At 35.5% G+C, this 26,847-nt stretch overlaps 1 protein-coding gene across 1 annotated transcript; it reads left to right on the plus strand.

The window, feature by feature from the left end:
* The first annotated feature begins 76 nt into the window (after positions 1-76).
* LOC139977366 (uncharacterized) lies at positions 77-24,319 on the plus strand. The gene is made up of 19 exons (XM_071986665.1): positions 77-416; positions 553-651; positions 6,579-6,612; positions 6,987-7,014; positions 8,258-8,317; positions 9,439-9,501; positions 12,023-12,085; positions 12,254-12,316; positions 12,964-13,026; positions 14,259-14,300; positions 15,267-15,329; positions 16,583-16,645; positions 16,895-16,981; positions 17,137-17,220; positions 17,326-17,493; positions 18,046-18,186; positions 18,660-18,774; positions 21,940-22,063; positions 24,244-24,319. The coding sequence occupies exons 1-19, from the start codon at positions 77-79 to the stop codon at positions 24,317-24,319; spliced, it is 1,776 nt and encodes a 591-aa protein (XP_071842766.1).
* The last annotated feature ends 2,528 nt before the right edge of the window (positions 24,320-26,847 follow it).

A 26,847-nucleotide genomic window follows, 5' to 3' on the forward strand; every position in this document is an offset into this window, starting at 1 on the left:
TCTTGTCTTACTTGTCTTGTCAGGACAAGCAAGTAATCTTAGTTAAAAGAACTTTTCTTACAGATATCAATGAACAATGTTTGTTTCAGCATCCATTCCTGGTTTTTCGCTCGGTATTGATCTCTGTGACGGGGACGCGAGTTGTGTGATACAGATTCAACCGTCAAAGTCTACCAAGTTGACGTGTACAGCTACTGATGCATCTCCGTCCATGGAATTGAAGTGGTTCAACGGGTCATCCGAAATAACCGAGGGAATTGAAAATAAGAGTCCAGTTATGACAGGAACATCACGAATCATCTCTGCAACATTATACGTGGCTCCCGAATGTACAGGATCGTTAATATGCCAAGCTGTAGATCACAATGCGAAAGACGTTAGCGGGAGATTTGCACTTGTCCAGCTTCAATTGCCGGGTAACTTTTGTATATCAATATTCGTTGAAACAGCATGTGTTTGTTTCTTCTATTTTCTATTGGCCAGACATACAGTGTGTTAGGATGAACTATATCACTAGTGGTATAAATTTGTGCCTTTCAATTTGTTTTACAGGTTCAGCTATTAAAGAAGCATCGACGGGTTGGATGGTAACAGCAATTATCTCTTTAGTGACATGCATTGTCCTGATTGCGGTTCTTGCCTTTATCATAGGTGAGAACATGCATTGTTACACAAGTATTTTAACAGAGTTAAAGTTTATACAAGAAACATTAATATCCTCTGATTACGTAAGATCTTGCCTTTTATCGGATGCAAATAAGATGCTTTAAAAACATATATTAGTAATAATACTCTAACTTAAGAGACGAGAAACATCACGACGATGATAAACATAATAAAATTGGGCAATAAAAGATGAACGATTGAAAAGTCATAAATAATAATAAGTGTACAATCGTAATAACTTGTTAACTAACTGTTGAGTTCCAACGGTTATGTTTTCTTTGTTTTATATTTCCCGTTTTTATCCATGTACTTATGCACGATACTTTTCATATTTGTTTTATGTTTAATTAATATTTCTTAAACAACTTTAAATATTGTACTTTCTAATGTTATCTAAACGAGCTTGAATATGTATATATGTCATTATGAACATAATAACATGTACTTTTACTCCTTCATATTCAAGGGAGAAACAAAACCTGGAAAGTTACAGTGACCACGTAGTAGAGACTAATATTTTAACAATTTCTGTGAAATAACTAGTCAAAACTACGTTTCCCGGTATTTCCAATTACTTATTCACACCCACTATGTAAGCGGACATTTTTTTTACTCTCAAAAACAAGGGTGCTTCAAACATGACGTCAGAGAGCCACATTGTAAGTGAAACAATGCTGCTTTCTGCGTATGAGTTGCTGCAAACTTGCTAAAAGAGGCTAATCCAAAATTCCGGAGTGCAAAGCATTTGGTTGCGTAAACAGGAGAGGGATGAAGGAGCATGGAAGGGGAAACTTTATTTTGTTATTCCTGCAAATGTCTCTTAAAAAAAAGTAAGTTTCCGTGCTAGCATCGATAACGATAACATACGTACACTGCATGTTAATGGAAGCCTTATGTTACAATACATTTCCAGTAGCCTTTACCTACTAATTTAGGCCTGAGTTCGTTTCCGATGCACTGTATGTTTACTAGTGTAAACGGCTAAGTGATATGTAACTTCACGTACGATTAAGATTGTTTCTTTTAAAACAAGGGCAATGCAAAGTTAAATAACTGTAACTTGTATGCTCAGTGTAGCCAGATGCGCAAATATAGAGTTATTACTTAAACTAGTATACGAGCAGGCCTATACGTATAACATGAAAAAGCAATTAGTTGTAGAATATATCATCTTAGATCTACCGCAAACAAATAAAGCTTATCCAGATGAGGGACACGTCACTATGCAAATAGGAAGCTGCATTGTCTGCATGACAATGAAGCAGTGCGGTGGATAGGGATTTTTTAAATTTAAGACTCAGATATATATAGGCTACTGCTTTTTTAGCTTAATACACTAGGGTATCAGGGTATCCCTTTAAAAGTATCTTTGGAGGACCACAGCCACACAAGTACTATACAAGTTGCATCATACACACACATGTTTAATTTTGTACTTCATTACACTGTACCCTGCAGAATACCTTCAAAGCAGATTTATTGCATCTTTCAATGGAAAACAGATATTGCACAGTAGCATTGACGTCTGACTACTGAAGTATACATAGGGATCACAATGAAAATCAAGTTAGATTTTTTTATAGGTTACTACATTATTTAATATGTGTATTGAGAAAATCAGTCACAACATGGCGAAGAATGTAAATGATATCTAAAGCGGGATTGGCATAGTATAAGCGATTATTTTATAGAATTATAGCATACTTTCATTACTCACAACATATTAAGTCATCAGATACAATATGTTGTTGAAACAGTAAACATGGTCTTTTACTGAACATCTGGACATTGGTCACATTATATACAAATGTAGTTTTCTGTTATGGGTATATTTGTCTTTGTGTTTGTTGAATTTCTCTTAGGATGTTGCCATCTCAATAGACCCACCACTGGAGTGGTTTGCTACAGCACCACCACCTTCTAATAAGAAGTTAGTACTGAATCGTCAATTTTCCCAGTGAGTAAACTAACAAACTGATTTTACAGAGTGTAATTTGTCATTCACCCACTCACAAAAGGTTGATAGTGCTACACAGGCCTTCCAAATACCCAGGAGCACGGGTACGCCGCTCCCATGAAATGATGCGAGGTCGCAGAAAAGAAACGATAACCCCCCTCAACCCCACACCCCCCCTCCTTGAAAAATGTGTTATTACCATATATTAAGTATTAAGAGACGAAGTCAGCTCATGTGTTTTCAAGATATCGTGTATAGGTCTTTTCATATTTTAACTCTCCTCCATTACCATGATTATGGCTAAGCCACGTCTGGTCATTACCATTATAATAGAAAAGCCACGATTGTTTGATTGAAAATCGAGTGATTTAAGCCATGATTGAAATCGGTGATCTAACTCGACTGGATTTAAATCGCCATTGTTGGCCACCTCACATGAACAGAAGTGAAAATAAACAGTTACATTGAAACAATTGATCTCTTCAATAGAGTTTTTGCCTGAGTTTTACACTATGGCTGAAAATAAAATGTTCGGTCTGATTATTCAATGTTGTGTGTGAGCATTCAAATGTTACTAATATTCGTCTTATCCTTGTATACATGTACCTGACATGTCTCTGATATACTTTCTTATATTTTTATGAGGTTCTGATTATTTTATTTTATCCATTTCTTTTGAATATAGCAACTTTAAATCGATTGATTTATAATATCCTCCAATTTTTAGAAATTTACTACCAATGACATGTGTGATGCAGAAACACAGACTGACAAATGATACAACTATGCACAATATCGACAACTGGCTCAGACATTACAGTGCATATGCCAGGTACCTCTGACAGACTGGCTCCTTTCAGAACTATAATCCGATCGGGAACCACAATAACTGCACTCCCCCCCACTTGCCTCCATCGGATAGTAAGCCTGAGACATCTTCATTAGCTTTGGCTCATGAGGTAGTTGAGCAATATAAATGTCGACAGGAGCCACCATATGTACCAGATAAAGAAGTTATCCAGGTATATATCAAAAATGAACTTCCAGAGGAGAATCTTTTCCCGGAGAGAATTGTTGAAGATTCTAAATATCTAGATTTTGGTTTCTGTTTAGACAAACTGTTGTATAAAAGTAAATGTCCTAAATGTTGTAAATTTGAAAGTATTATTAAGGGATGATTGGACAGGGTTATTATTAGGTAATAATTATCAGGTCATGAAGTTATGAAGTGGGCCTTGCAACATTTTGAAGGTAGGATGCCTGTTGGTAATTTAGTAACAGCTGATTTGACCATGCATTCGGTGCTTAGTTATCGATGGCTTTATTTGCTTTTTATTTAAATGTAAATCTACGTTAACACATACTTTATTTTAAAATTCAGAAGGACTACTTATACCGGAAACAAACTTGCAGAATTGTAGCTATATTTTGGTGGATATTAAGACTAAGAAAGTTGTAGATTTTGGTCTGGTACAAGCATCTGAATTAGGATTTTCTGTTACAATAGAGTCTGTTTCTCTAGGTTTAACATAAATATTGTTAAATGTGCTTGAAACATGTCTCAATTAAAAATAATAATAATGAAAGACAACCATTAAGATGTCAAACACAATTTTGATGTTTTTCATTTGGCTAAAATTATTAGTTCAAAACTAAGAAGAAATTGCTAATAAACGGGCAATGTGGACATAGAATTATGGATTCTGTGGAAAGGATCCTGCCATGTTGATTGAAATGTGGATGCCACTTATTTTACTCTTAACTGGTAAATAGTTATGGCATGATCACGAGCGGTTTACTTCGTTTAGGGAATGTTGCATTAACCCATTGCTTCAAATAACAATCGATTTAAGAGGGGTTGTGAAAGGTTCTGTGGCACCTAAAGCCTTTATTAAGGTATAACTAAAAAAAATGCCTGTTGAATTATATGAATGATGAATTTATGTATATTGGAGCACTGGAGGTTTTCATAATATTGTTTGAAATAAGCACTCAAAAAGGTCTGCTAGCTTAATACTAGATTATCTGAACCACAATCACAATGTGGGCAGGTTCCAGGCTGTTGTGCAGTAGCCTCGCACAGATTAAAGTTAGAAGGACCAATAACCAATCTAAACAAAAATTGTTTTGAAAAATAGCATGGCAGTGGGTTCTGAAGCCTGTCTATGAAAAGAAGAGCTATGCCTTTTTTCAGTATGTTGGCTGGGGTTGACAAGAACACCATATTGATCCTTTAGAGAATCTCAAATTGTATTTCATCTGAAATTGATTCAGCTGTGTTAATGGAAATGAAGAGATTGGCGATGACTAAAAGTATTATGTATACTTACAAAAATGTATTTTTCATTGGTCACAATTTTATATAACTCCAGACACAAGCAAGCACAGGACAAACATGTGAGAGAAAACGCGCAACAAAAGTCAACTTAAATGGAATCTTATGTGCTGTTTTACTGAACGGTTTCTGCTTGCAATGACACAACGAGATGGAAGAGCAATCTAAAAGTTGGGGCAAGTTGTCGCTACACCATCAGACGTTTTTGTCTGTGCTAGGAAATGGGTGCTAAAAGCAAAGAAGAATCAATATACTAAATGAAGTTGAAGACAACATATACCAATTCATTATAAGAACTGAGCGAACTGACTTTTACCCACAAGTAACAGTTTTCTTCTGAATAGCAAACCGTTACTTTTTAGACTAAAGCTTTAATTTGTCAATAGAAAAACTTTTACGTAATGTTAAAGTCATAACCTATTACATTTTAAGTTGTTAATATAAATTTATTAAAGACTTCAACTTGCTCAGTGAGGCAGTAGCCTATCGTACGAACTTTATTGGCCTACACGTAATATAAGAGACCATCCATGCTTTAATTTTTCTTGTCATGATTACTCTTTTAATTTGCCTCTTGTGTTCGCCACTTACTTTTAGGTCTACGCAACTATTTTAGATATGTGTTACTATAGAGTACACAGTGCAACTGCAAACCTAAATGTTCGTCATGTTGTCATCAGCACGTGGATCACTTCCTTTGAACCTCATGAACTGAACAAAATTGAATGTTAAAACAATTAGCCTAAAACTCAACGAAAATTCAGGTGAAATTGTAACCAATTACCAATGACCAGCTAAACCCTTTCCCCAAAACAATCCTTGGCAGCAGAGCTTTTCTTTGTCGATCTCAGTTGGCATACAAACGTGCCAAAACAAAACAAGGAACCATATTTATGCCTCAGTCGCGGAACTGCTACTAGTGTATGCAGTGCATGTATCAGAGTCACTGCCAGCAAACTCTGGGGACAGTTTGGTGAGCTCTTCGTCTCGTTGCCTTTGTTCCTCCTATGTATGTTCAGGTTCGAAGATAAGTCTAGTCCATATCAATACATGCTCTCTTTTTCTAACAACCCGTGGGCAAAAAATATTTTGGAAAACAAATTGGCCTGGATATTTGAATATGTTCTGAGTAACGCTATTTTAAGGTTGGAGGGTTACGATGTGATTAAAATACAGCCCTCATAAGACCCTTTATATATTTATTATTTGGATTACTTTTGTGTTCGAAAAATACTTTATCTTCTATTGAAGCCTTGCGCAACATATCATAAGTGACAAACAACCTTTTTGTTCCACAAAATAATTTGTTTTATCACATGTGCAATTTTGTTTCAAGTTTATGTTGAGATTGGCAACATTTTTCTGTTGAAATTAGATACTTGGCTCGTTACGTCACGAAACTGTCAGAATTCAAGCAACAATAGCGCGTCATAGATAACATTAAAAAAATAATGTTTGAAAGAGATCTTTTCAAGCCTTCTTGGTGCTTGCATCGGAAACCTTCCTATTAAAAATGTTACTTTTGGTGCAAAATCGCTAGGGTTTATTTATCCTTTACTTAGTTAACAAAATCAATTTTAAAAATGGTTTACGATATGTAAATCTTTTCCTCTTCTACAGTCAAATCAAGAAAAACAAAAAGAAAAGATAAAAGGTGAGTTGATTGTTACCATAAAGAAATGATTAATGATAGCAAAGTGATTGATTTGTCCTCATGTCTATGAAAATGCACACTTAATTTAGAAAGGAAGATCACATCTTGATGGTAAAATAACACCCTTTTTTATGACCACATTTAATCAAAAACCACATCTCTTTTCATTTCAAATTTTCCCTGTCAATTCACGATTCGTATATACCATGTGAAATATATTGGTTTGTGCAATGCAAAACAGCAATCAATCCTTCGTCTTCTCTCTCATATACCTAAGTTCAAAATACGAGGATTTGCCTCTGAGGAAAGCGAATTGGTATATTTGTAACAATGGTTTTATGTTGTTGAACATCTGAAATACTTGTTTCCAACAGCAAACCAGAAGAAGGGGAAAAGCTTATGGTATGTACATCGGTTTATACGTAAAGCATTTTTCAGCTTAATTTGTACAAACTACTTTAATTGTATTTTAATCGATTTCTTTTTATTTGTGTAATACAGACCCGATAAACTGACTAATACGTTTTATTATGATGTTACGTTTTTAACATGTAACATGATTTTCCTTAGTTCGTTTAGTTAGTTAATACTTCATCTAAATAAATTTGATAACTTAATGGGCTTTTGGATTACATCGTTATAGTTAACTTCATGAATAGAAAAATAAATAGAAAATTTGGTTGAGCGAAAGCCCACATGATTCAACAATCACGCTACTGCGCAACAGATGCCTACATGTAATTATAAGGAAATAATCAAAAACCATATAAAATGTATTAAGGTTAACTTAGAGAGTACGATGAGTACTGCATCAAAATTGTGACGTAGTGAAAAGCGTATAAAAATCAGCGAATAAATCATACATCTGACGAAAGTTGATATCAACTGTGAATATTTTTATAGTTTTATTTATGAATTATGTGCTTTATTACTTTTTGAAAAAAAGTAAATTTGTCACGATATGAATCTACATCTTGGACACTGACGCAGACATTCAAGTATCCTTTATTGTTGCTGTGGCGATTAATTATTTGTATAATCAGTTTTAAACAACACAACAATCAAGAACTTTGTAACAATTGTAGTTTCTATTTTTAATCAAGACTTTTAATTTTTGTTATCATTTCGTTTGGCCTAAGTTTAACATCCATGATAGCGGAGCAACAACTAAGGATAATAAATAGAATAATTGGGGTTGAGAATTTAAGGAATCTATTGTATAGTGTATCGCTTGCCATACGGCATTAAACTGTACATGTTACTATAAATGTTATTATAATACTACATGATTAGAGAAATAACAAAATATGAAGCGCCATTAGTTTGTTTGAAAGATACAAACGATATCGACAACAATAAGGCGGTAATGAACAAACCAGTTTTAAGGCATATATTTCCTTTTTAGAGAGTAAAAAGTGTAATAGTGTAACATCGATCATATCACGTCTGTCCGTTATAATCATAACATATTATGAAAATGGTAATTTAAATAAAAAATATATTGGCCGAAAAGACTACCGACAATTCTTTTTACTTTGAATTGTATATCATACAAATGTAAGAGAACTGACAACAATTATTTCAATTTGTATTTCATATTAAACTCAGATATTATAATCGCATTTGTGATCCCTTTGTTTAGCAGGAAGTTAACGACAAAGATAAGGAAATAAACGTTAAGCAGGGAAAAATGGAGGAGTTGACGGTGAGTACTTAAGAGTAACAAATATAACAGGCCACATCTACTATATCTCGAACGAAACACGTTGGAAATGGACTATAGATATTTCCTTGAACACGTTATTTTGATTTATACCAGGAATATAGTTTGGAAGAATTCCATTTAGTAGATTAATTTGATAGCATATAAATGTATAGATATTTCTAACTGGATTTGCTAATATTGATGTACCAATTACCCGTGTTTGCAAAATTAAATTACACATTCAAATAAACATCGCTTTAGTCTTGCACCGATTACCACTTTTACGTTCGACATAGAAAACGGATGGTTTACTACAGGTGAAATAGAAGAACTTATCGTTATTTTTAAGAACGACATGGAAGCTGGTCTGTTATTTCACTTTCTTTTCGACAAATAACAGTTTTCGCTTTGCAATGCAATTTGACCATGCAATAGCCAAGAACTTATGACAATTTCAATTTGCAGTTCATATTTAACTCAAATCGATCAAACTCATTTGCAATTCTTTCTTTAGACGAAAGTTAGCGACAGAGAAAACGAAATTAAATTCAAGCAGGGACAAATAGAGGAGTTGACGGAGAGTATTTAAGAGTATCAAATACATGCGAACAAACTGAAATGTTGACGGTGGCATAATAGGCCACGTCTAATATATACCCAACGAAACACATTGGGAATGGATCCTACATATATCCTTGAACACGTCATATTGTTTTATACCAAACATAGTTAAGAAGAAGTCCATTTAGTAGATTAAGATTCATGGCATATAAATGTATTGATATTTATTACTGGATTTGCCAATATTGATGTACCAATTACCAGTTTTATCTATATTAAATTTCACATTCAGCTACACATCGCTTATTCTTGCACCGGTTATCACTTTGACGTTAGACATAGAAAACGGATGGTTTACTACAGGTGAAATAGAAGGCCTAATCGTTATTTTAAAGAACAACATAATAGCTGGACTGTTTATTTAACTTTCTATTCGACAAATAATAGTATTTGTTAACAATGTAATTTGATAACGCAATAGCCACAAGCTTATAACAATTTCAATTTGCAGTTCATATTTAACTCAATTCGATAAAACTCATTTGCTATTCTTTCTTTAGACGAAAGTTAATGACAGAGACAACGAAATTAAAGTTAAGCAAGGAAAGATAGATGAGCTGACGGTGAGTATTTAAGATTATCAAATATATTCGAACAAACTGAAATGTTGACGGTTGCATAAAAGGCTACGTTTACTATATCTCTAACGAAACACATTAGGAATGGATTCTACATATTTCCTTGAACACGCCATATTGTTGTATATCAGAAATATAGTTAAGAAGAATTCCATGTGGTAGATGAACATTCATGGCATATAAATGTAAAGCTATGTCTTACTGGATTTGCCAATATTGTAGTACTAATTAAAAGTATCTGTTAAATTACATTGAACATGCAAGAAAAAATCGCTTTAGTCTTGCACCGATACTTTATATACTTTCATTTATGTCATTGTCTTTAATACTTCAAACCTTCTCCTTCCGCTCCCGATCCCGATCCCGCTTCTCCTTCTCCTTCTCCTTCTCCTTCTCCTTCTCCTTCTCCTTCTCCTTCTCCTTCTCCTTCTCCTTCTCCTTCTCCTTCTCCTTCTCCTTCTCCTTCTCCTTCTCCTTCTCCTTCTCCTTCTCCTTCTCCTTCTCCTTCTCCTTCTCCTTCTCCTTCTCCTTCTCCTTCTCCTTCTCCTTCTCCTTCTCCTTCTCCTTCTCCTTCTCCTTCTCCTTCTCCTTCTCCTTCTCCTTCTCCTTCTCCTTCTCCTTCTCCTTCTCCTTCTCCTTCTCCTTCTCCTTCTCCTTCTCCTTCTCCTTCTCCTTCTCCTTCTCCTTCTCCTTCTCCTCCTCCTCCTCCTCCTCCTCCTCCTCCTCCTCCTCCTCCTCCTCCTCCTCCTCCTCCTCCTCCTCCTCCTTCTCCTTCTCCTCCTCCTCTTCCTTCTCCTTCTCCTTCTCCTTCTCCCTTCTCCTTCTCCTTCTCCTTCTCCTTCTCCTTCTCATGCTCCTCCTCCTTCTCCTTCTCCTCCTCCTCTTCCTTCTCCTTCTCCTTCTCCTTCTCCTTCTCCCTTCTCCTTCTCCTTCTCCTTCTCCTTCTCATGCTCCTCCTTCTCCGCCTTCTCCGCCTTCTCCTCCTTCTCCTCCTTCTCCTCCTTCTCCTTCTTCTCCTCCTTCTCCTCCTTCTCCTCCTTCTCCTCCTACTCCTCCTTCTCCTTCTCCTTCTCCTTCTCCTTCTCCTTCTCCTTCTCCTTCTCCTTCTCCTTCTCCTTCTCCTTCTCCTTCTCCTTCTCCTTCTACTTCTACTTCTCCTTCTCCTTCTCCTTCTCCTTCTCCTTCTCCTTCTCCTTCTCCTTCTCCTTCTCCTTCTCCTTCTCCTTCTCCTTCTCCTTCTCCTTCTCCTTCTCCTTCTCCTTCTCCTTCTCCTTCTCCTTCTCCTTCTCCTTCTCCTTCTCCTTCTCCTTCTCCTTCTCCTTCTCCTTCTCCTTCTCCTTCTCCTTCTCCTTCTCCTCCTCCTCCTCCTCCTCCTCCTCCTCCTCCTCCTCCTCCTCCTCCACCTTCTCCTTCTCCTCTTCCTTCTCCTTCTCCTTCTCCTTCTCCCTTCTCCTTCTCCTTCTCCTTCTCCTTCTCATTCTCCTCCTTCTCCGCCTTCTCCGCCTTCTCCTCCTTCTCCTCCTTCTCCTCCTTCTCCTTCTTCTCCTCCTTCTCCTCCTTCTCCTCCTTCTCCTCCTACTCCTCCTTCTCCTTCTCCTTCTCCTTCTCCTTCTCCTTCTCCTTCTCCTTCTCCTTCTCCTTCTCCTTCTCCTTCTCCTTCTCCTTCTCCTTCTCCTTCTCCTTCTCCTTCTCCTTCTCCTTCTCCTTCTCCTTCTCCTTCTCCTTCTCCTTCTCCTTCTCCTTCTCCTTCTCCTTCTCCTTCTCCTTCTCCTTCTCTTCTCCTTCTCCTCCGTCTTCTCCGCCTTCTCCTCCTTCTCCTCCTCCTCCTCCTTCTCCTTCTCCTCTTCCTTCTCCTTCTCCTTCTCCTTCTCCTTCTCCTTCTCCTTCTCCTTCTCCTTCTCCTTCTCCTTCTCCCTCTCTTCTCCTTCTCCTCCGTCTTCTCCGCCTTCTCCTCCTTCTCCTCCTCCTCCTCCTCCTTCTCCTTCTCCTTCTCCTCTTCCTTCTCCTTCTCCTTCTCCTTCTCCTTCTCCTTCTCCTTCTCCTTCTCTTCTCCTTCTCCTTCTCCTTCTCCTTCTCCTTCTCCTTCTCCTTCTCCTTCTCCTTCTCCTTCTCTTCTCCTTCTCCTCCGCCTTCTCCCCCTTCTCCTCCTCCTCCTCCTCCTCCTCCTCCTCCTCCTCCAACAAACGATAAACGAATTCCTATAAGCGGAAGTCTGAACTTCGGCAAGCTATACGGATTTCTGAAGTTTCTGCTGGTCAGGATCTAATCAAAAGGCCCGTAAGTGGGACATGCAATGGTGGTTTTTTGTCATTACCAATTTTGTTCATCACTCTGATGAATTCATTTCTATATGAACAAATATAACATATTGTTCAATTAAATACTTTTTTGCAGTTTGGTTTCAACACTACCAATTAATTGTTGTTAAAATCCAAAGACGATAATGTTACCTGAAATAAGTTTTTACTGATAGTACTGAGTAATACTTTGTAATCCTAACATACAGGCGGAAACCCAGATTAAAGACAATGAACTACAAGTTAAAGTACGAGAACTTACCAAATTGCAGGTGAGTACTACATTGTAAGAGTACAAGATGACAGATCGTACTCCCTGCATTTACGTGTTCGTGAGTTAAGGACAAACAAACCAGACCTTTTCGTTGTGTGGATGAACTGATAGTTATCTTTATCATGTTTTTTTTTCTTTCTTTCATGTATTACGCTTTATCATACAGGAAGAAGTTATAAAGAAAGACAACGAAATTAAAAATAACGTTGAAGAAATTTACCAATTGAAGGCAAGTACACAAACGCAAGAAAATGATATAGAAAACACTCATTAAGAAAATAATATCAGTAAAAGAAACATAATATCCAGCAGGACTTGGTCATTGTGCCATTGCTTAAATGCATTCGGGCGTCATATCTTTTGAGAGTTTTGCACAAATTGATGTCACATCGATTCACACAGAGATACTGTAAGTACTTTAATTTTGTTATTTTTTATCACAGTAAAAACTGGATCGTGCTGATAGATCTGATACATCGGTAGCATGTGTTATTAGGATTACAGTAAGAACTGAGGATATGTGTAATCCAAAAAAAATGCATTTAGCTGGATTTGTTGGAATTACACATATCCTCAGTTCTTACTGTAAACCTAATAGCAGATGCTACCGATTGATAGCACGATACAGTTTTGACTGTGGTAAAAAACTTACAGATGTTTAGTAGTTACTGTGTGCTCTGTGTGTATCGGGTGTTACAACAGTTAATTTAAGCATGCTTTAAATGTTGTATACGAACTAAAATGGGCACAGGTTAATTTGTTTGAGTTTTAGTCTTTGCATGCTGAAATATCCACTCCAATAATCATTCAGAGCTGTTTAAGATTATGTTCGTTTTAATAAAGAAAGATGTTGTATTATTTATTATACTGTTTTAGGCGGCCATCCAATCAAAAGACAACGAAACAGGAAACAAAGATGAAGAGTTATCCCGTTTGAAAGTGATTATTCATATATTTTAACACAATAGTAAAATAAGAACAACGTGGGACTTTTGCTATATGGCTGAAGGTAGATGGAGTAAAGAGTTTGATTTACTGTATTGATTTGTATTTAAGTCAATGTTTTGTTTCATATTCTTAGGCAAAATGTCCAAACTTAGCGATTACAAGTCGACGATGCTTCACCAAATTTGCATAGTTAATAACGACATATAAATGGCTTTGGATACATTTTGAACATTTCTTTACTCGTGAACACTGTAAGTATGTTATGTTATTTTACTAAAACAAAACTTATCGAAAGGAACTCAAACAGTTGATTTTTCAGTATGATAGAGACATCGTGTTGGCGATGTCTAGAGAACTATGTGACCTAAACGAGTGTAAAAGTACACATTTTAAATTATGGAAATGGAGTATAATATCAAAAACAGACACAAGTTACTCTTCTTGGTATGTTTCTTTGTTAGCTAAAATACGTACTTTAATATTCATTCAGAACTATTCAAGGTTATGTTTCTATTAACAAATAAAGATGGTTGTATATTCTTGTACTATACTGTTGTAGACGGTCATCCAGTTAAACGACAAGTCGATAAAATGGAAACATAATGAGCTGTCTCGGTTGAACGTGGGTTTGCGTAAATTACCAAATAAGAGTACAATCATGATAACAACATGGCACCTTAGCGATATGTTGCAGTATATATGGATTAAAGTAGTACGCTTTATTGTATTGAAATTGTTCTTGTTAAGGCATTTTTAAAAATCTTATTCGGCAAAATGTTCAGACCTAGCAATTACATATGTTATACTCAAAAACACACTTGATTGCCGGTATTTCACCGAATTTTTATAGTTAATTACGTTATATAAACGACTTGGAATTTATTCTCAACATTTATTTACGTGTGTGCACTATGTACACTGTTATGTTGTTATTTTGCATTACCAAAAATTATCAAAAAGCTGATTCATGAATAGCTTGGAGTATTCGTGTTGGATCGTGTTGATTGTGTCTAGAGCATCTTGTGACCCACACGAGCTAACAAGTGAACATTTGAAAAGAAAAATGGAGATTGTATCATATATAAAACAAACACCATTTGGTGTTTACTATTTTTATTGTAAGCTAAATATAGGTAAATTTAATACTTATGCAGAGTTGTTCAAAATTACGCTTGTATTAACAAAAAAGAGATGGTCGTATCTTTTCCCACTCTACTATTTAGGCGGTTATAAAATCCAAAGATGAAGATTTATCCCGGTTCAAAGTGAGTTTTCATATATTACCACATAGAGAGTATAGTTATATGTTAGTTTGAGAGAGTAAATCATAAACTATAGTTACATAGTATAATACTTACCCTTATTATTATTGTCAGTAACGAGCACATACAAATAACATGTTTTATTAAGTAAAGTAAATGTCCGTGTTATACGGTTCTTAAACTTGGACAACAGCGTGTACGTGCACCAACGGGAAATTGCTCAATAAATACGTATTGCTTGATGACTGTACTATTATCAGTAATATTACAGTTTTAGTAGATATACAGCTTGTATTTTACTGTAAGTTGAAGCTGATATAAAAAAAAACTAGTTTGCCTAATTTATGAAATCGAATCGAATATGGTAGTATTTTCCCTTTAATCCTCAATGTATGCCTGAACTTTGTTAACATGCATGATCATTATATTTTATACTGTGAAGCCCGCGTTATTGGTTGGCATTCTCTCACTCAATACCATTAATGTTCTGGTGTATTTACGGAAATGAGAATGAAACATGTTCCAAGTACCAGTTCGACTTCAAGCCATAATATACCTTCGTTTGTGCATTTAATATGCGTTTTATACCTGTCTTAACTTTTTTGGCTTTGGAATTAAAATCAAATGATATTTCATCGAAACACGAGGCAGCAGTGGTAAGACTTACACAATTACTTCGTTAATTTAATTGATAAGAGGTAAACGATATATGGTAAACAAATTCCTGACCTATAATGCCAATTCTTGTCCTCGTGAAACTTAGGGTTCAAAGCATATAAAGGAAATCATCGATCATAATTAATCGTATTCACATATCACTTAACTTGCAAATCACACTTGATGCCGTGTAAACTGATGTATGTATCTTTTGCACCACACTATGCTGGTCATTCTGCTCAGTACGCAGTATTGAAGTCGTGACCATGTTCTACTTCAATTTCTAACTTTACTTCTTTTACTTTTATATAGACACACGAACAGGAGTCACTAGATAAACTGAAAAAAGTAAAATCGGACGAAGAACAAATAAAGGTATGATGTAGTATCTTCATAACTTGAAGAAGGTCGGTTGTTTTGCAACTATATAATGACATTATTTTTAACATATTTGAATATGACTTGAATTTGTTTTCTATAGAAGCGTTTTGCTGCCTCTCGAAAAGACAAACAACAACCATAAAAAAATCAAATAACAGTAAGAAATTCCAAAGTAACAATAAAAAGAAATCATTCATAATGGAGCCCCAGTCTATCACCTCTGTTTCCAACAAAAAATAGTTTTTCATTTTTGAAGAAAGAAAATAGTCCCTTAATGCATTACAAAAATAGTACTTTCCAATAACGACAAGAGACAATCTCTAGATTGTTCTGATAAGCAGGAGTGCCATACCCCATATTAATAAGAGCGGTGAGTTTAGAGTTGAGAAATATTAATAGTTTCTAAAATAAAAACTATTTTGATAGTGAATTGGAGTATATGAATCAATAGTTAAGTGGAATGTTGCAGTTTTGCCACTGCCCAATGGCAAATATGTAATATTATTTAACGGAAGCATATCAATTGGAGAAAGCATGTAATGTTGACATAGCAGATACATATTGTAATCCATTTCCTAGAAATAGAAATAATTTTACTGGTCAGTATAAGTCACAATCAAAAATACCATAAACATATTTTTGAGATAAACATAAGAGATATGAAATTTTTACAATATTATCGGTATGGAATATCCTGGTCATCCGTTTGAAAGGGAAAGTGTGCTTTGTCACTTGTAAATATTGTTCTAATGAATTTAACAATGCAGCATATAGAGAGCAATTAGGATAGTCAGATATTTTAACTGAACATGTAAAATAAATGTGTTCTATCATTAGTACTTCATTCTTAAGGCAGTTAACTTCACGCTTGTTGTAATATGTGCAATATTCTGATGTATTTTAGTATTTTATTCTCAAACGCTGATTGTAATACCTTTTTTTTTAGGTGGGGGGGGGGGTCGATTTCCTTGTTGCTTTTGCGGAAATGCATTTTAGTAGGATCAGAAATACGCTCCCGTAGGTTTCATCGTTTATTGCGACTTGAATATTAAGTCAATCATAATCATGTATGAACTCCTAATAACATCCTATATGGAAATATAACCGATTCCAAAATGTTACAACTCTTCAAATTAAATTAAAGGTAATCATCAGGTTAACACATTATCCGTTGGTATATCTTTTTTGGTTATGTTTTGTATGTTTGTTTAATCGTAATAATGTTTACACTATTTTATTCTTATCAGATAAATTTCAGAAAGCTTGAAAACTCGGAGAGGTCCTTTCGCGAAAAAAAAATGGATGATTTGGTAATTCTGTTTAACAAATTAAATACTGTCCTCAATTATTTTCACTGGTATGTAAATCTTACTAAATTGATATTTCATCAGGAAGTGTAGTATACTCATTATGATAAACTTATTTCCCGTTTATGTTAAGGTAAATATGCTACTAAGATGATTTTATTTTCCCTATACAAAGTACAAACGTTAGAAGTTCCAATGGCAAAAATATATTTGTTTTCGATTTCAATTTACTTCTTTCCATTATTAAAACAGGAAAATATTTACGTAACTGTGATTCCGAAAGGAGGTTCTCTCGTTGGCATCAAAAGAGATGGAAATAGTTTTACGCTTAAACACTCGGTAACTATATAATTAAGACTTGCTTCGTTAGGACATTTGTTATACATCTCATCCTTCAGGTTGATGAGATCTTTAATGTTGAGATTAATACCGATGTTGATTCTTAAATTGCAAACGATGACATGTTTTTTTTTTTCTTCTCTTATCGTCATTAGAGTACTATGTACAGGTTTCCTCACATCTTCTCGATTGGAGCCGCTGCGCGTGAAATCTACGAAAAAGTAAATTGTTATGTAGAGGTAAGGTAACGGCACTAAATTGTTTTCCTTGTCTTCCCATTAAAGTGTGTAATACTCCCCATTAACCATGCAACAAATGCTACTTGTGGTTTTGTTCATTTATAGAATGCCATCGATGGAGGAGACTCTTTGGTTATTGCGTTTGGTACATCAAGAAGTAATCCACAATTTACTACTATGTACGGTGATACGGAGTGGAAAAACGCTATTCTACCACTCACCTATAAGAAAATATTTGAAAGAGCTAATCAAATAAAGACCAGAAAATACTCGGTTCGTTATATACTTAGTATATGTGATGTAAACATCTTTGGTAGCACTTCAATAACCGTCTGTTAGAAGTTATGTTTTCTTCTATTATTGGTTTATTTGATGATCAATAATTTCCAGTAATTAATCGGGAACATGCTAAATGTTTCTTTAGCATTATTTCGATTCTACTATTACACATTGGACACTGCTATTGTTTCTCTGAGGGTAATCGACCTTCACATGTACAATTTGGTTGAAAGGCTACGTTCGGTTATATGACAGAAAAATACCTTGTAAACTTGACAAATCATACGGTACAATATCTCTTACATTATAATAGTTACTTATTATATTAATATATCTATACAAATAAGTTATTCAAAACTGACAAGACAGTACTGATTATTTAAAATGGATAATTTATATCAAAACAGATTTGCAATAATCTTTTATGGAAATGATATAAACCTACAATGATATCAATCAAATTTCTGAAACCTTACGTTTGTCACGGTGTATTTCGTACATGTTAACGGTGCACCGTGGTAGTAAATGTAATCATTTTTTGTTCAGGTAAACCTTCGGTCACGGTTTGCACATGTCTTAGAAGATGAAAATAATAAAGGAACCTCCAAGGTGCCTGAAAGTACTTTTGTCGATGGTTGCAAAGACCCGATGACGATGCCATCTACTGAAAGCAAGGACGAGAACTCTGTAAGTAAAGTAATGCAAACTACACCTTGTATTGTTGTTTCGTTGTTGTTGGTAGAATCATTGTTTTAATAGAAAACAGTATTGCATATTAATACTATAACCGTACATACGCCATTAAAATTTGCAATAATTAGAATACCAATTTAAACGTAGTAATTAACAATGGTCCAATATTGGTATAGAATTGGAATGCCTACGCGCACTAGCTTGTCATCCTGAAAAATGTTTTCACGAAATGTAGCACGATCATATAAAGCGATCATATAAATGAGTGACAACAGTCTGGTTTAGGGATTACAACCAGCATCAGTTATAATCTTTGGACAATGCGTAAATCAAGTCATAATGACAGTAAAAATGTTGTACAAAAATAATTATGAAAATGTAACACACTATCTTTTGCTAATTATTTTGGTACTGAAGAATTGGATTAGTTAGTATTTTCTCAATGTATTTTTACGATTTTTCTATAGATTGAACGTCTCTTTATAGAACACAGGGAATCCATTACGAAGGGAGGTAGCAAGCACAACTGCTATGTTCAATATTTTATTGATACAGAAGAGGACCACAAAACTATGACGACTGGTAATACTTTTACTTTGGAACTTATGTACTTGTGTATGAAAATTTGCTGTATATATATATATATTCGATGTTCTCTCCTTTGTCGGGGTTCTGTTGGCAGGGTTATCTGTTGTGTACGGTTCCTTTGTAGGTGTTTGGTGGTTGGGTTGGTTGTTTATGTAGAACTTGTTTTCGTGGCGGCACTTCGATATGAGTTCCGGGCGTTTGTTCAGGAGGGTCTTCTAGTCTGCGTTGATGATGGTGAGTTTTTCTGTGAGACAGAGGTTGCATCGCTTCGACTCGTTGCAGCAGGCTTTTTCTCTGCTGGCGATCGACCAATTGATGGTGAATGGCTTGTTGTTTTGCTCCAGCTGGAGGGTCTGCTTCGAGAGTTCCGTTACGTTTTGGTGTTCTTGGTGGTTGAATGACATCTTGTGGTTTCCATATCTAAGCTTAAAAGGGGGTTCCGTTACACCTATGTAAGTCTTGCAGTTGTCGGTGGCTTTCACTTCGGCCTTGAATATGATGTTTGAAGCCTGGCAGTTTCCATTTAGTGGGCATGTGTCCTTTTTGCGGCAGTTTCAAGCTTCTTCTTCTTTCGTTGTGTGAGTGGTTGATGTGCGTTTGTTGTGTCCTTTGATGATGCTGGCGATATTGGCATGCAGCTGTAACTGACTTTCACAGTGTTTCTGTTGAATATCTTGTGTATTTTCGATGTCTTCGGAAGTATTTGTTGATAAGCTTCAGGAAAGTGCCTTCTATGTTCGTGGCTACGTTGCTGCTGAAAGGGGGGTTGAACCAGATGATGTTACGCCTTCTGTTACGGTTGTTCTTGGTTGGTTGGTTAGCGATGTATGAGAGGCCCTCATGTAGTTGCTTGATTTGAGTGCTTCCTCGTAGGCTGGTGCGGCTTTCTTGAAGATCTCCTCGTCGTGTTAGATGGCGGAGATGCGTCTGCTGATCGAGGCTGGTAGGGACCTGGGGATGCTGGGTGGGTGGTTGGATTGTCTGTGGATGTACAGTGGGCGGTCGTTAGGCTTCCTGTAAGGGTAGTGTTTTCCGGTGTTGAGGTTGAAGGTTACATCGAGGAAGTTGGTAAGCTTTACGTTGCAGTCGATGGTGATGTTGAGCCCCAGTTCTTTGAATAAGTTGATCAGGTTTTTTTTTTTTTTATCCGGTCTGCTTTGCTTCCGCTGGTGTTTTTGAAGACTGCTAGACCGTCGTCCCTGTATAGACCGATGCATTTCTTCCCATATTCTTTTTCTAGGGTGTTTAGGAAGTAGAGTCCTACGAGCTCGCATACCTCGGCCCTATCGTAGCTACCCATGGTGACATCAAAGTGGTCGTTGTGTCCATTCTTCATCCAAGGTGTACCATTATCGAATAGGAGTGACTTCCTGGAGTGCATGATTATCTGGATGTCTTGGTTGGAGATGTATGTGTGCTCTTTAGCCATATCTATGGCTTTTGCCGGTAGGCGTCTTGTTATGGAAGGGTAGAACTCAACAATGTCAAAGCTGATGAAGGTGTGTATGTCTCTGTTTTGTATAACCCTGAACCATTCTATGACGGATGACGTGCTCCTCCATTGGTTGACCTTCGTGGCGGTCCTTACGGCGTTGTTTATCCTGTCTAAGATGACCTTGCTTATGAGTCCCGTTTCTCTCTTTGCCGGGTTGATGAGCCTATATATATATATATATATATATATATATATATATATATATATATATATATATATATATATATATATATATATATATATATATATATATATATATATATATATATATATATATGTATATATATATATATATATAAATAAATATATATAAATAAATATATATATATATATATATATATATATACATATTTATATATACATACATATCTACATTAGTGAGAGATGAAAATGGAAACGTCAAAAATGGAGTTGTCGGTGTAAGGGGTAGGGTGAGACGCACCCCCCCCCCCCCCCCCCGTAATCCTCGATTCGTCACTGGCTACCATGTGTATATAATAGTGATCAGCGCTTTAATTATGAATGTTCCTCTTCTCTTCCCGGTGTCTTGGCGTTTATCTTCTACTCCCTCCTTTTCTCCTTTTTCTCTCTTTCTTATATATATATATATATATATATATATATATATATATATATATATATATATATATATATATATATATATATATATATATATATATACATATATATATACATATATATATATATATATATATATATATATAGGTGGAGGCTGACAGTTTTTTCACTGTTCTTGATTTTCCAACTCATTACGATTTTCATTTATATATATATATATATATATACATATACATATATATATATATATATATATATATATATATATATATGTATGTATACTCATAACTCATTACGATTTCAATTATTTATATTAATTTGCCTTTGTCGTTTACCTCATTACATTAACATAAAGTCTGTTCAAATTATCTCTTTCGAAATCCGGCTTTAGGAATCACAAATGATATTCGAGTTGGTTAGCATCATGTTTGATCTCTAGAGTAAGGCAAACTATGTCACCAAACAACAGAACTAATATTGTTCGATACAGGTGAAAAACGCTTACAGTGGAATTACGACCTTCCTTACCGGTTTCGAACCTCTAGACATACAATCAGCGTCCATAGCCTAGTTGGTTAGGGTGTCCGCGTACAAAGCGGGAGGGCTGGAAGTTTTTTCTTTGTTCTTGAATTTTCAACTCATTACGATTTCAATTTTATATATATATATATTTTTATATATATATATATATATATATATATGTATATATAATTTGTTATTAATACAGAAGTGGATTACACTAAGACGACTGGTCATACTTTTACTTTGCAACTTACGTCATTTTTTATGTACTTTACGTGTACGAAAGTTCGATTTTTCCTGTTATCTCCAGGAACAACTTCAGTGTAACCACTAATACGCACAAAACACCGACTGAAGATTTATTATACTAACACAATACTTTTATGACCAACCCAGCACGTCTGTAACTTTGGAAAGTGTATATTGTAAGTGTCAGATGTGTTTCTAAAAAAGGTTGCATACTAGACCAAAAATGTCGTCACGAATGGTAAATTTAACATGACACTTTAAACAAAATATATTGCATTTACATATGATATACTTTCTTTTCATGTTTTCAACAGGTACAATAACATTGGTCACCCTTTTTGAAGCGAGAGTAGCCAAAGCAACTTTCGAGAAGGAGGGCCTCAAATCACCTCTTGAGCAATTCTTAGCTGACATTGCTTACAAAGCAAATTCCAGATGGTAATGTATAATTTTAGCTGCAACAGGAAGTTTCCTATCAATAAATTTATTAATTAAGTTAGCCCCATATCAAATGTTTCTAAGTTTATATATTGAACCATATGGTAAGGTTTACATTACTATCACAGGAAGTTTACTGCAGTGATAAACATGATGAAGTTACATGGTAATGCACACAAACAGAAGTTACTCTAAAGATGAACGATAATAATATTTCAGCATTGACGAAAATATACGATTTTAATCACGAGTATCCTTTCTACATATCTGCAAAATAAAGAAACTTTTGACGTCTTTATGATGATAAAAAAGTGAGCTCGAAGTGGACTGTACTTCAACTGCGTACACTGTGTTTTAGGGACTTTGTAAAATGTGTTGGTACTATATAGAAGGTTTGATTACACAAGATGTCAGTATATGAATATGTTTCATAACTGTGTTAGTTCAGTTACAGCCTACTCTAGTTTGACGTGACAAACAACCCAAACTTACAGGAAAACATGATATAGAGGATTCAAGCTACTAAATTCATTACAGCCATTCTAAATAGGTTATATTTACGACCGGATAGTGTAAATTTGACACTAACCAATCAAGAACTTGGGGCGGCGCATATGGATTTGCTCCCGTTTGAGGTAAATGAGCTTCATCTGCATCGTCTCCAACTCGGTCAAATTCAATGTCATAATTTTCGCTTCTGATTCATTCGCTGAAGGGATTCTGATAGGCTGGAGGCCATGTTTAGCGCAGTAGGTCTACTTCAGTGATCGCAATGTATCAACAAAGTTTGAGGCCGACTTTCAAACTCATGCGAGTTAGCATTAACGCTGTAACAAATATGGTTAACTAAACTTAAACATAACATTTTAATGGGCAGAAAGGAGATTTGAATCACTGCGTGAGACATTCACCGGTCTAATTTTAATAGGGGTTATAGATCCTGCTTTTCCCTGTCGTTTTAGTGAGTCGACTGCCCCAATAGAAATAACGGAAAATTCGGCCTTAGAGCCACCTCGAGCCCCAATTGAAATTTGCGTGTGGCAAGGTCGCTAATAGGCTTAAAGGAAAACATGTTTGGAACATTGATGCTTTTATGCAGCATTATTTACATATAGCCCGATAAATACAGCAATATATGTTGAAACTGGAAGACATGTCAGACAGGAACAATATAATGTCTATGTGGGAAAAGAATCCACATGCAAATTTCAATTGGGATATGGACGTCGCTTAGTGCGAGTTTTTGGCCGAGATGTTTTGATACCCTCCATACCATTTAAATGTGTAATACAAATAGGAAATGTGTGTATGTTTGAGCGAAAAAAACATCGTTTATTACTTACGGTAGCGCAAATACTGTCACTAGTACTTACACAGTGTGGAAGTACCGTTTGCGGACATCGATGAAGCTGGGCTAGAAATATTCCTTCTGAAGTCCAAACATCGAGACATGCATATTAATAAACGCAATAGGCATTAATTGTAGTTACACAATTGTTAGAGCTAGACTGACTACTCAATTGAGTTCAAATACGGTTGTATTTCAAGTGTGACCTTTTTGTTGGATTAATGACGTACGGAACAATGAACGTTAATGTCTAACTCTACAGTATTACATACAAGCGCTTCAACTCTGTTTAGTTGGATTTTTCTTTCGGATGTTATACTAAACTACGTTTGATAATATCATCATATTTATTTTGCCAGTTTGACAGGTAAGTGAGCACATACATACAGGATACTATATCATACCCGCCAACAACGTGATCTTGTGATTTACGTTATTTGGGGTCAGCTTGCGAGTCAGCTATTTAATTTGGGAAATCGTTGCAGATTTCTTTACAAAAAAAGGAAATACATGGTGAGGTTCTCAAGAAACTCTATGACATCAATTATATATTTTAGTCTTAAACATTGCCCCGGAAAAGGAAACTAAAATGACAGTTATGCTGACACGAAATTCACGCACAGCTCCGTACTGAACAGTGCACTACACCCGACGTGCTATTTGGGGGGGGGGGGGTGATGTTGCTTGGTAACATATAAACTCTACTATATATAAAAATGGGAGACTTTTTTATGTCATTATCGTTCATCTTTAAGCATTTTTTAAACCATAGTATACAAAACGCATTTTAATAATGGACCACGCGTTTCTATTATTTTTTCCTAAATCTCAGCTTGCTATTGGCTCATCTTAATGAAGATAAAGACGATGTAAAGGAGGTGCTTAAGGTTGCAAAGACGGTATGTTAAAGGGAACCTTTTACATTTTTTTTTACTGACTCGAAAGATCAACCATGGTACTACGATTGCGTAAACAGTTCATTGATCCTATTGAAAGCAACGGTATATGCATTTATCATTTACGTTCTTCGTACTCTGTTATTAAGTAAACTAATCATGTCTTAATAAGTTGAACTTCCGTTAACTTGATTAAGTTAGAAATTAATATATATAATCCAGTTTGTCATTCAGCTTAAAAATACCACGCAAGGAAAGATGAGAACTCTGGGCCATTACTATATGCGCCTCTTATCTATGTGCGCCTCTATCACTGTCCGTACCTCCAAGTTACTTCGAAGTTCCATCAATAATGTGTTAGAAGAAGTGGTGGCAACAATTTATGTTCTGACATATGCTAAAGATATGTAAAATCCAACAGCTTTATTTTTAATAAATGTTTGCATTTGAACGCATAGCATATGACCTCTAGTGTAGCAAGCATACACTCTGATGTTGAGTCAGATTCTTAGGGATTTAGTTTCTGAAAATCATTATATGATATGCCAGATCGTCTATTTTCCACAAGGCACAGTCATATCTTAGTCTGACACTGTTTGAACGTTCACAATTATTTAATCGTAAATTTTATTTAACTTTAGATTGCAGAGGGCAAAAAGAAGTAACCAGAAAGGAAGGCCTTTGCAATTCCAGCTTCATGCGCAAACGCTGCTATTGTGTAACATATCAGCTTGCAGGAGTTCAATGAACATGCACGGGAAAAAAACACGCGTTTAAATCGCCGTTTTCGGTCTGTAATTGCGACGTAAATTCCGAGTTCCAGCCTGTTTCCGTTACGTTTCCACTCCTGAAACTAGTGATTAAGGTAGGCTTACGACCCAACTTAAACGCGTGAGTTTTCCGCGTTCGCGATGACTTATTTACCGAGTACGCGGTGACCGTAAACGCCAAGTGTCATCCAAATACGGTGAAGCTCGCTTAATCGTGCGGTTTCAGGGAAGGGTAATCTTTACGTTTCCGGTCACAATTACAACAGATTCGCTACCTTAAACATGACCGTTAATCTGGAGTTTACGTTTGAATCCAGCAGTAAACTTCTCGCATTGATCATCGTAAACGCCATGATTACACCAATATATACGGAGAAACGTGGTCATCGTAAACACATTACTTACGACCAATACAGGGGCTGGGCTTATTCGCCACGTTTAGGGAGTCTTAATCGGGTTGATTAGGCTGAGAAATACACGGACCACCTCTATCAAATATTACATTTGATTTAAAGAAAATTAAAAATAATAAACATAAAATCACACTCTCTTGATTTTCCACTTTTTTATTTATATATTTGCACCTCATATCGCATCGTAAACGTTTATTTGTTATTTTTACACTTATACAAAAATTATGTAAATGAACGAAATACCATTTCTAATGTGTAACATATAAATGCAACTCAATATTGCTTTACATCATAGTGTTGAATATTCAGCTTTTTGAATACAAAGTTTAAACCTCGAGAAGCCAGTTTCCTTTTCAAATTTCAAAACATGCATTATTGTCCGGAGAATGTTTTTTGATACCCAAATATTACTCTACTTACATTGTGGCAATTATATACACATGCAACGATTTTAATGCCAGGTGAAAGAAGGAAAAAACAAGTAAATATGGAATGTTTCTATTTTTAGTTACTAGTTTGCAAATCAAAACCTCTGAAAACCAGCTTCTCACTTGAAGTAACTTAACATATCAGCAGTTTAAATTGAACCAAACAAATTTATGTTTAAAATTCCGTGTGTTTATCCTCATATGATATAAACGCCTAGAGGCACTTCTTCCATGATGGTTATCGGCCCCTCGACCCCCCCCCCCCTCCACCCAGGCCCGGAAACGGTACCAGCCTCTTTTATGTGGAACGAACTTGACACAGAACACCACTTCCTGCCTCATTTCGTAGCACGCTTAATATTTTGTTGCTGCTTTAAATTTTATTGTAATTAACATATATTTTGATATAAAATGCAATGATAGCCCAAACAAGATCTCTAATTTTTTTACCCTGAAAGTCTGGAATTAACCATGCATGAATAATGAAAGACAAACGTACAAGTACAACAACATTTCGACGACAAGTTATTAGGCCTATGCTCTATAGCTATGTCTTATTTTAAAATATGATTTACTAAATGATTCATTAACAATTAATACAATCATGCTTTTTTCTTGGCTTTTGTTTCCTGAAAATATTTTAAGGATAACTTAATCCTTAACAATTAATCCCTTGATGGAATATATTAGCTGTGAAGGGAAAAAGGCTTCCATTAAAGCAAAAGACTAACAAGAAAATAATAATTAATTCTGACATCTATTATTATGGGCATATTCTTTCTTCCTTGTTGCATTTAACTCAGGCAGGATTTCGTTTTAAAGGTATCATGTAATTACACCAAATGTTAAATTAGAGAAAACTCTTCTTTATTATACAAAATCGTCAACTGCAACTTGTTTGTATCCAAAACAACGGCGTTTGCTGTTTG

The sequence above is a fragment of the Apostichopus japonicus genome, chromosome 12, assembly GCF_037975245.1.
Source record: "Apostichopus japonicus isolate 1M-3 chromosome 12, ASM3797524v1, whole genome shotgun sequence".
NCBI lineage: Eukaryota > Metazoa > Echinodermata > Holothuroidea > Aspidochirotida > Stichopodidae > Apostichopus > Apostichopus japonicus.

What these genes read in the sequence shown, in the direction of transcription:
- LOC139977366 (XM_071986665.1), top strand. Translation starts at nt 77, where the DNA reads ATGTTTGTTTCAGCATCCATTCCTGGTTTTTCGCTCGGTATTGATCTC. An exon ending in GGTTCTTGCCTTTATCATAG is followed by an intron (nt 652 to 6,578) that starts GTGAGAACATGC and finishes CCTCTTCTACAG; the next exon opens with TCAAATCAAGAAAAACAAAA. An exon ending in TAAAGACCAGAAAATACTCG is followed by an intron (nt 17,494 to 18,045) that starts GTTCGTTATATA and finishes TTTTTTGTTCAG; the next exon opens with GTAAACCTTCGGTCACGGTT.